The following is an 11,285-nucleotide window of genomic DNA, read 5'->3' on the forward strand; positions in this document are numbered from 1 at the left end:
CTTCCTTAAATTTCAGAGTGGTCGCAGCGTGTGAAATGGCCTATGAGAGAGGTGGCTAGAGGAGATATTGACCCCCGAGGCAGAGCATCCTCTGTTCCCTCACATCAGGGGGTGCCGGCTCCGGTGGCGACAGACGATGCTTCTTCGATGGCTGGTGGCTAGGCAGATCGAGGAAACCTGATGAACGGCGGCAGGTACAACAGGCTCCCTACACCTGGATCTTATTGGCCGTGCCACAAGCAAGGTGCCACCCATGGCTTCTGTAAATATTTATGCGTTGTTGCCTAATTTTGTAAAAAATGAGAGTTTCCTCACCTTTTGCCACTCCTGCCTTGTTTGGAAAAATCTTCAGTCAAACAAGCAAGCAAGCAAGAGTATCATAATGTGTGTTCTCTCTTTTTATATACTTATTATGAAATATTTTCTTGCGGGATATTGAAAATTAACCAAGGTGCCAAGCATATTGCTAAATTTTGTCAAGCAGCCTACAAAGAATATGAGTTCAGTGTAAGTAATCATACACATCTTCTGATTCTCTTATTTGCTTGTGATCCTGCTATCTGTATCGTAAACATGAGGGCAACTGTGCAATCCGGAGCTAAAGGATTTTGTACTTTTAAAACAGCTCAAAAGCTATATATAAACCAAAGATTGCATCAGGGACTAGGATTCTTCTCAAATCCTTTCTTCTTCAGTGGGAGCTCACATTCTTTTCTTCTCTCTGGTTCATGAATTTCCTTTTCCCTTTACAGCGAGAAAGACGTGAGATTCTTTTCTTGACCCTTTCCTGCTGGTAAAGCTAAAGCTAACGTGTGCTGTGCTGCGTGCATTACCACAATTAAGCAAGGTAGATGATCCCTTTCCATCTCGGTGGAGCATGGGGTCATACATATATATATGACCATGCATGAGTTGATAAATGCATCATTTCTGGCACTTGGTTGTCTTCACACCTCCTCCAGTTGGCATACTACAACTTGAGAGAGGAAAGTTTCGGCGAAGACGAAGAACATGGCACATGTAGCCGGTTTGCTCGCCTCGGCTGTGCTGTCAGCAGTGGGCAATAAGCTGGGTTCCGCCATTGGGGATGAGGTCACAATGTTGTGGAGCTTCAAGGACGACCTCCAGGACATGAAGGACACATTGGAGTACATGGAGGCGGCGCTCAAGGATGCTGAGAGGCGGTCTGTCACGGAGGAGTTGGTGCGGGTGTGGCTCAACCGGCTCAAGAACGCTGCCTATGACATCTCTTACATGCTCGATGAGTTGCAAGCTGACAGTGAACCAGCCTCCAGAAAGGTATACTACGCCGTCCGTGCCTTATCTTGATCTGTTTTTGGGTAATTAATTTTCCTAGCTACTACAGAGTTTGTTGCTTTGGCTAAATAATTTGATTATTAATTATATTATTGTGCACAAAACCATGCTTGATCAGTGGTCCAGGATTAGTGAAATTACGGTGTTGGGGAGGGCCAGTTAGAGAAATCTGTTGTTCATGTGTTCATTAGGAACAAATCTGTGGTATTAGGGAGGAGAGGGGGCACGGCCCCTTCTGGCCCTCTGGCTCCGCCACTGTGCTTGATCATCTGAACGTACTTTCCAATGTAAGCAACTGGTGCAGTAGTTAATTGCAATGTTCAAAGCTTGAAATTTGTTGGTGCCCTTCTAAAAATTAAAGCCATGGGTGTACAAGAGGCTTTTAGCCTACTTAAATCTGGTGTACAAATCCCGGCCGTGAAACTAGGTACTCCCTCCGTTCCTTAATATAAGTCTTTTTAGAGATTCCACTACAAACTACATACGGATGTATATAGACATATTTTAGAGTGTAGATTTACTCTTTTTGCTTCGTATGTAGTCCATAGTGGAATTTCTAAAAAGACTTATATTTAGGAACGGAGGAAGTATATAAGTATAAAAAATTGTACTACAAGGGAAGCTATGTTTTACATCCGTCCAAAAGTTTTACGTTAAATTCTAACTGTGTTGGGATTTATATATCTACCATGCAGCATGTAGTTACCGGGTAGAGGGATCGAAAATACTACATCTTATTAAAGCCGGGTGTAATTGCTCCCAGGTTTTATATTATATCATAATCACTTGTTGAAATTCCTTATAGATGATTGGGAAGCTAGACTGTTTTGCTATTGCACCCAAGATTACCATGGCTTATAAGATGAAGAAGATGAGAGGTCAGTTGAGGAAGATCAAAGAGGATCATGAGAGTTTCAAATTCATACATGATAACTCCAGTGTAATTAGTGTGCACCAGTTTCCTGATCCACGGGAAACAACATCAGATGTGATTGAATCACTCATCATAGGGAGAGACAAAGACAGGATGAATGTTCTTTCTTTGTTATCCACAAGCAGCAACAAAGAAGATATCACAATTCTTCCTATCTGTGGGCTTGGAGGCATAGGAAAGACAACATTGGCACAACTGGTCTTCAATGATGCTCAGTTCAAAGAGTATGATCATCGGGTATGGGTCTATGTATCCCAGGTGTTTGACATGAAAAAAATAGGGAACTCCATAATTTCTCAAGTAGAAAAGGGAAACCAGAATCTAGATACAAGGCAGTTAATAAACCAACATCTTAAACATTTACTTCAAGATATGAAGACACTAATTGTTTTAGATGACCTATGGGAGACAGATACCTCCCAACTGAGTCAACTCAAGCTTATGTTGAATGGAAGCTCCAAGATGAGAGTCTTAGTCACAGCACGCAGCATACACATTGCAAGAAAATTTTGTACTGTTGAACCATACATGTTAGATATCTTGGACAATGACATGTGCTGGAGAATAATCAAGCAAAACAGTGGCTTTGAATCTAGAGCTGATAAAGAGAAAGTTGAACCAGTTGGACAGGTGATTGCGAGGAAATGTGGAGGTTTGCTATTAGCAGCTCAAGCACTTGGATTCTTGCTATCTGGAATGGATTTTAGTGACTGGAAAGCAATGTGCAATAGTGATATTTGGGATGAACCATTTTCTGATAGTACAGTGTTACCATCCTTGAAGTTAAGTTACAATACTTTGACGCCATATTTGAGGTTATGCTTTGCATATTGTGGCATCTTTCCTAAAGGTCACAATATAAGTAAAGATGATCTTATCCAGCAATGGATTGCTCTGGGTTTCATTGAGCCATCTAATAATTTTTCGGCCATACAACTTGGCGAGAAGTATGTTAGGCAATTCCTTGGGATGTCTTTCCTTCAGCATTCAAAATTGCCCACAAAATTGCCCAAGGTGAGTACGAAATACTTGTACAATATAGAATAAAGAGCATTCTTTTTTACTCGTTATCAAATCGCATGCAACAATTACTTGGGATATTCGTGCACCAGTGTGGTGGAACAAATATATGGACCTGCCTCAAGAAAAAAGAAAAGTGACTCCTCGATCCATCCTGCTGTAGTTTACCCTTGTCAAAAACCAGCCATTTGGATCACTAGACATAGAGTTAGTGCATATATAGTATTGTATTTTGTTTGGCTTATCAAATCCAATCTATTTTTGGCTGGGCAATAATTTTCCCTAAAACAGTGCAACACGTACGTGATGGAATTACTTAATTAAGAGTCTTGAATATGTGTCAGTAAAGTGCACTGGTGCACCTTAGGACGTGCTTGGCTTAGAGAGTGGTAACGTAAATGGTAAGGGACTCAGATCACGCTGGGATTAGGGGTGTAACAGACAATTGCCTGTTTAGTTTGGTTCATGCCAGTAAGGGTAACAAGTTACATTATGGTGTTTGGTTTTTGGCACTGGTATAGTGTTTTGTGAATTCTTCACAAAGTTTTTGAAGAATTATATATACATAATTCAACAGCGGCTTTTACAAGTCTTTGGACAATTCTATTTCACAAGTGTTTTACTGCTAGATACTAACATATTAGCTCAGTATAATTTCAAATTCATCAAACAGATACATAATTTACAAAGCATTTTACATGCATCACGTACAAAGAAAGCTCTTAACAAAACTGAACCACGCTTCAAATAAACAGAATGCCGGAACTTAGCCAATTCTAGGGTCTTGCAAATCAACTCCCCATCAGGCTTGCATATTTCTCGCATCTGCCACACCATTCTCTTGCATAGAAATCTCCTTTTCCATTAACTTTGCCTATCTTGCTCATCTGCCAATAAACAAGAGTTAAATAAGGCATACAGGTGCAGAATTAGCACTCTGGTTACTGTGAAAGACACAGTTAAGACTACCTAATTAACAGTCACACTTCCTAAACTTTACACTCAAGTCAACAAAATCAGAATCCTAAAAAGAACTGACTCAGGCCTTTCATGTTTCACAATGATGCCTTGCTAGACTATTGCAAACTGAACCCCGTACAATCAGGCAAGTACAATCCCTGCTTGCCCAACCATGATTTTTCGAAAGCACGAGTGGTATCAATATCAATTGGTATTCATACCGCGAGATCATGAAGTGAATAAAGCATGTGCAGCAGTAAGGTATATCCTACGAAAAGAAAAAAACACTTCTCAATTCTTAGATGTCCATGATATAAAAGCAGTGGAACACAGTATGAACTTAAACTATATCAATTAATGAGATATGACAGTAAAGTAAGAAAAATGCTTATATTGTCCACAAAATTTGAGAAAGCTGAACAAGAAATATCCATGGACAGAACTGTGATGATATTATTGCTCACAGAGACATGATTATCCCTAAGCACTTGCAGGTTTGGTACGACATAGAGCTTTGCAGTACAAGAAATAGCTTTGGATAAAGCTTTGCAGTACAAGAAATAGCTTTGCACCAAGACATGATTTGCATCACCAGTCAAACATGATTTGTACAAGGCCCAGTTGGGTTCGGCTCGGACTCGGCCTGGCTTGAAGGTCCAACAAGCCAAGCCAAAGCCTCCAGCCAAGCTCGTGAAGCTCGACAAGCCGGCTCAGTGAAGCTCGCAAGCTAGCTCGAGGCTCGATACCAAAAAAAAACAGCATGACCTTTACTAAGAAACTAGCAATACACAATGACAAAGTTTGCATTAGGTGGACATGTAGTAATTGATGGTCCAAACCTGCAGTGTCAGCCACCCATACTTGAGCTTACTTGAGAAAACGGCATCCTGGTGGTCACCACTCACTAGTCAAGTAGTCATTCACTAGGGGCGGCTGGCATCCGGTAACCCTAAAGAGAGAGAGACGGGGGATCGGCAGGATTGATTTGGGACGGGGATCGAGCATGCGTAGTGACTACTGCTCGCACAGGCGCTGTTTCTGGTGCTGCTGCTCCCATGTCGCGTCTCCACCGCCGCCGCCGGCGCTGCAACTATACGGAGAAGATCGGGTACGGAGATGGTCGAGAACAGAGGGTTTGCTCGAGTTCTCCGTTTGCTCCGGTAACACTACCTGTTCACGACTGGGGTGGGGCGGAATCGGAGTTGAGTTGGGCTGTAATCCGTTTGCGCGGTATGCATTACCGGGCCGAGCTAACCAAGCAGGTCTAAGGGTGGTCAAAAATTGATCGAACCAAACACGTCCTTAAAGTTATGCCATTCCCTTAGTAAATCCCTCCCACCCGCTCTCTGAAAGAATTTGTATATTTCAGATGACGGCAAAAATTGATCGAACCAAACACGTCCTTAAGGTTATGCCATTCCCTTAGTAAATCCCTCCCACCCGCTCTCTGAAAGAATTTGTATATTTCAGTTTCCAGTTCTCTAAACACGTCTGCATTTGCACCACAGCCTCTTTCGCCACTTACGGCCTGCTGAGTTGAGCATATTAATCTTTTTCTAAAAGGATCATGTCACATCATTTATATAAATAATACTATTCTCTTGACAATTGATCTGGTGGAATTAATTCTATTTTTTTTGTTTCAGACATTTGGAAAAACGATGTTCACCATGCACGATTTGGTGCATGATCTCTTTAGATCGGTCATTACTGAAGAGTTGGTTGTCTTCGATGCTGAAATAGCAAGCGATACTAGAAGAAAAGAATACTGCATCTATGCGTCTCTCACAAATTGCAATATTTCAGATTACAACAAGGCGAGGAAGACATCAACCTTTTTCCCACCTAAGTTAAGGGCGATGCATTTTTCGGATTGTGAATTCCATGGTGGTGCATTTTCATTTCCGAAGTACTTGCGTGTCTTGGATCTATCTGGACGCTCCATCACAAAGTTTCCAAGCGCTCTAGGGCAATTGAAGCAACTGGAGGTTCTTATTGCTCCAGGATTGCATGATCAGCAATTTCCCGAGAGTATCACTCGGCTCTCGAAATTACATTACCTGAACCTCAGTGGGTCACGTGAAATTTCTGCAATACCAATATCGGTTAGCAAACTTGTGAGTCTAGCACATCTTGACTTATCTTATTGTACCAGTGTCAAACTCATACCAGAGAGCCTTGGAAGCCTAAAAAACCTTCAAACACTCTATCTCAAATGGTGCGCTAAACTAGAGTCCCTTCCAGAGAGCCTTGGAAGCCTCAAAACTCTTCAAACACTCGACCTCGTATGGTGCAAAAAACTAGAGTCTCTTCCAAAGAGCATTGGAAGCCTCAAAAACCTTCAAACACTCGACCTCACATGGTGCCAGAAACTAGAGTCCCTTCCAGAGAGCCTTGGAAGCCTCAAAAACCTTCAAACACTGAACCTCACATGGTGCATTAGACTAGAGTCCCTTCCAGAGAGCCTTGGAAGCCTCAAAAACCTTCAAACACTCGACCTCCCACATTGTTTTAGCCTAGAGTCCCTTCCTGAGAGTCTTGGAAGTCTCAAAAACCTTCAAACACTAGACATCACAATGTGTGATAAACTAGAGTTCCTTGCAGAGAGCCTTGAAAACCTGACTGGAAACGTGAAAATCATTGGAATATATTAAGGTTATGGATACAAGAGCAACAAGTCTTTGCCACAGTTTATACAACAACTCACCAGCTCCCCGACGCTTCATCCAGCCATCTAATAACTTCTCAACCATACAACTTGGCGAGAAGTATGTAAGGCAATTCCAGGGGATGTCTTTCCTTCAGCATTCAAATTTGTCCGAGGTGAGTTACTACTGCATACCCTGTACAACATAGAATAAAATGTATTCTTTTTTACTCAATTATCAAATGGCATGCAACAGTTACTGTTCAAAAGCTAGCATACATGTTATATATGTCTACAGTTTGGTACATTAATCTATGCATATGTTTTGCACTCTGTGGCAAATAAAGCACTCAAGATATTGGTGCATCAGATTATGCTCCACACTCTTTCCTCTAAAAATTGCCCATGTGTGGGGAACCTATATATATATATGGACCTGCCGCAGAAAACAACAAAAGTAACTCCTTCATCCATCCTGTTGTAGTTTTGTTTGATTTGATTTGGTTGGATACATAGATTGATATGGTTGCATCTAGTAGGTCTACTTTAGTTTTTTGAATTGAAAAGATAATCGTGTTGACAAGAATGCTTTGTTGAAATTGTTAGGATGGTTTGGCTTCTCGATGATCACTGCGACAAACAACACCTGTCGTACGCTATGTCGGTGGAGCAGCGGGTAATACTGAAAGTGGCCGGTGTTATGAATTTCGTATTTATTTCAAACACAAATGCCCCATATGTAATGTTATGATTTGTTTGTTTGTAGGAGCTTGCACCTCTGAAGCTTCGGTCTCACGGGGTCACCCTTGGATGGATGCGCTATGATGAGCGGTACACATCGTATGTAAGGGAGGCAGGACTTCTCCCTTTCATTCAGTTGGTCAGCCGGTCGACGCCACCCAACAATGTTGCAGCACTCACCACGCTTATTGATCATTGGAGGCCGGAGACACACACTTTCCATCTTCGGATCGGGGAGCCTAGGAAGGGAATCAGAAGGTACACACCTGAAGACTTCATCCAAAGAGGCAAAAGGACGGTCGGCACCTCGCGGATGGCGGCTTTGGATGACTATTTGGATGACGATGTGGATGACGTGGAGGAACCGGAGCCGGAGCCGGAGCGGGTTCCTCTTCCTAGGAAGGTGAAGAAGATAAGCGTGAAGAGGGGGGGGGGGAGCCAGCAAGCGCGGAAAGCACTAGTCATCGTCCTCTATTTATAATGTTGAACTTAGAGTGGTGGAAGCTCTTAGTAATGTGAAACTTGTTATGTCGTTGAACTTGGAGTGGTGGTAGCTCTATGTTAAACTTGAAGTTATGGTAGCTCTATGTTAAACTTGAACTTGTTGTGATGGTCCTTTCTAGGAAATGCTATCTTTGTTGAACACTTTTTGAATTTTACTGTTTATTATACGAAATGTTGAACTGTGCCTGAAAATAACCCAGTCTGAATGACAAAAAAACACTAAGTGTTTGTGTGGCGCCTAGCTTGGAGGCGCCACACTGTACAGTGCAGCGCCTAGCTCGCGGGCGTTGCATTGTACAGTGTGGCGCCTCCAGGCTAGGCGCTGCACAAACACTTAGCGAATTTTTTGGACCAAACTGGAGGCAAGCCTTCTGTTGCTCTTTGGATAGCTACAGACTTGTGCAGCGCCTAGCATGAAGGTGCCACACTGTACAGACATATGTAGACATAGTACGATGATGTGTAGTAGGTTTGATACATAGCAAGCAAACAATTGTGAAGACAACATATGCACAAAGTACTTCACGACACATACTAGTTCATAACACATAGTACTTCATGACACATAGTAGTTCATACAACCAAATCAAGGAGGAGACATAGTAGTTCACGACACATAGTAGTTCTTACAACCAAATCGAGGAGGAGACATAGTAGTTCATGACACATAGTAGTTCACAACCAAATCGAGAAGGAGACATAGTAGTTCATGACACATAGTAGTTCACAACCAAATCGAAGAGGATGACATAGCTCTATTGCATAGAGCAAGGCCCGTTTCCCTTCTTCTTCTTCCTCTCTTCTTCCTCTTCCTCCTCCCTTTTCCTTATGAGGTGAGCCTCCTTAACCACCCTCTCCATGAATATCTGATCCTCCCTTCCTTTTTTTTCAGCTACAATTGCCCAAAGTTTCATGGTTCTTTCTTCAAAATCCTTTTGATGCTTCTTTTGTGCCTCCTCACATTTCCTCACCAACGCTTGCTCCCTAGCACGCATCGCATTTAACGCTCTCTCTCTTTCCTTCCTCTTCTCCTCAAGCTCCTCTTCCTTCTTCTTCTTTAGCTTGGCTGCATCCTCCTCTCTAAGCTTCTTCGCAACTTTCTCCCACCATCCCGCCATCTCTCATCTTCGCCATCCTCCTTCATTGTTGGTTTGTTGGGTTGGGAAGCCGCCATACCTACAATGAGTGAAACATAATGGTTAGTAAAGACAATAAGAACAAATAGAAGCACATGTAAAACAAGAACATATGAAAAATAAGAACATATGAAAAACAAGAACATATGAAACATTATAGTTAGTGAGGAACATACGGAAATGGTCCATCGAGATATCCGAACATTCCTTTATAACGAACTTGCCCTTGTCCATCACCACGGCCAAGTCCACGACCAAGGCCAAGACCATCACCAAGGTCTAGACCATCACCACGGCCAAGACCATCACCACGGCCAACACCACCAGCACGAGCTCTACCACCACCACGGCCTAGACCACCACCACGAGCTCTACCACCACCACCACGGCCTCTTATAAGTCCTAGTTGCCGACCTCTTTGTTGCCTAGATCTGTTTTGGCTAACACTTGGTTGGCTTGGCACTTGTTGGCTACCACTTGGTTGCCTTGGCACTTGTTGGCTACCACTAGGTTGGCTACCACTTGGTTGGCTTGGCACTTGTTGGCTACCACTAGGTTGGCTACCACTTGGTTGCCTTGGCACTTGTTGGGTACCACGTGGTTGCCTTCGCACTTGTTGGCTACCTCTTGATTGGCTTGGCATTTGTTGGCTACCACTTGGTTGGCTCCCTTGGGTAGCTCCTTGTTGGCTTGTGCTTGCATCATTTTTCTTGGACCTTTTCCTTGGTTTCGTACATTTTCTTTTGTTGTGGCCATGACCTTTGCACTCCCCACAACGGGAGCTCTCACGAGGCTCTTGGAATTGGTCGTTGCCCGCTTCGCGGCGGCCACCATGGCCCCATCCGTCCATGTCGCCTCTAAGACGCTTTGTCTTACGTCTACCCCATTTAACAACCTTCAACTCCGGATCCGGCTATAGTTGAACTCCATGATACTCCGGCCATTGTGATTGGTCAAAGTACGGGTGAAAGCGGGGAGCCCATGTTTTCTTGACCGTCATGATTGAGAACTCCGACTCCCTCATGGTGTGTGGGTGATTGATGTCCACATTCCTAACGCGACCGGCGGTATACAAGTGTGAGCATGGGAGATGAAGTAACAATGGCCTCCCGCAAGTGCAATCACATTGTGTTAACGACACCTTGAAAGCCCGACCTCCATGTTGCCGGCCATCGTTTTTGGTTCCTCCTGGATCTTTCACTTCGTACTTCCACTCTTCGTTGTCATATAATATAGCTTCTTCTGAGTCCGCCTTCCGTGATTGAAATACCAACCATTCATCAACCTTGGGTGGGAACTTGTACTTGTACTTGCGCGGGTTCTCACCAGCTATCTGTGCATCCGTTTCCATAGAGTATTTTACAAAGTATGCACTCATCTTGTCAAATGTGTATTGAACTATTGCCGTCACGGGTAATCCACGTGCACCTTTGAGCACCCTATTGAAGCATCCGGCCATATTGCTTGTCATTTGACCGTATCTCCGACCATCTTCATCAAAAGAATGTGCCCACTTTGTTCCGGTATTGAATATGCCTATTGGGAAAGTCTTGACCCCCGGGATCAAGTTTTTTGTGTGCGAGCAATTTGTTGTACAAAATGGCGAAGCGCTTATCGGAGAAAGCGAGACAACAATCTTGAAGATCATCGACCAACTCCTTAAGGCCACATGCCCTATAGAAGTTCGAACAAAAGTGCCTCATGCACCATCGATGGTGGGAATGTCAATCTCCACCGTGTTAAGAATTCCTGGATGCCGATCCGATATGAGACAAATTTCCCTTTGAGCGGGTAACACCTTCGTCCTCAAAAGATGCAGAAACCACTCCCAGTTGTCATTGTTCTCCACCTCAACCAAAGCAAATGCCAATGGCAACACCCGGTTATTGGCATCACTTGCTATCGCAACCAACAAGGTGCCCTTGTATTGTCCGGTCAAGAACGTGCCATCAATTGCGATGACCGGCCTACAATATTCGAAAGCCCTCACACATTGCTCGAACGCCCAAAAAGCACGGCCAAATAC

The 11,285-nt window shown here is 43.4% G+C and overlaps 1 protein-coding gene across 1 annotated transcript; it reads left to right on the plus strand.

The window, feature by feature from the left end:
* Positions 1 to 948: 948 nt before the first annotated feature.
* On the plus strand, positions 949 to 7,988 carry LOC147966823 (disease resistance protein RGA2-like). Its single transcript, XM_087529117.1, has 5 exons — positions 949 to 1,299; positions 2,123 to 3,265; positions 5,878 to 7,054; positions 7,485 to 7,554; positions 7,645 to 7,988. The coding sequence occupies exons 1-3, from the start codon at positions 1,012 to 1,014 to the stop codon at positions 6,883 to 6,885; spliced, it is 2,439 nt and encodes an 812-aa protein (XP_087385243.1). The 5' UTR covers positions 949 to 1,011; the 3' UTR covers positions 6,886 to 7,054; positions 7,485 to 7,554; positions 7,645 to 7,988.
* The last annotated feature ends 3,297 nt before the right edge of the window (positions 7,989 to 11,285 follow it).

This window comes from Triticum urartu, chromosome 6A, assembly GCF_056163025.1.
Source record: "Triticum urartu cultivar PI428250 chromosome 6A, HENAU_Tu73, whole genome shotgun sequence".
NCBI lineage: Eukaryota > Viridiplantae > Streptophyta > Magnoliopsida > Poales > Poaceae > Triticum > Triticum urartu.

Excerpts from the sequence above, each read along its gene's own strand:
- LOC147966823 (XM_087529117.1), top strand. The coding sequence starts at position 1,012 with ATGGCACATGTAGCCGGTTTGCTCGCCTCGGCTGTGCTGTCAGCAGTG. Across the intron at positions 1,300-2,122 it reads GTGAACCAGCCTCCAGAAAG|ATGATTGGGAAGCTAGACTG; the intron begins GTATACTACGCC and ends AATTCCTTATAG. Across the intron at positions 3,266-5,877 it reads TGCCCACAAAATTGCCCAAG|ACATTTGGAAAAACGATGTT; the intron begins GTGAGTACGAAA and ends TTTTTGTTTCAG.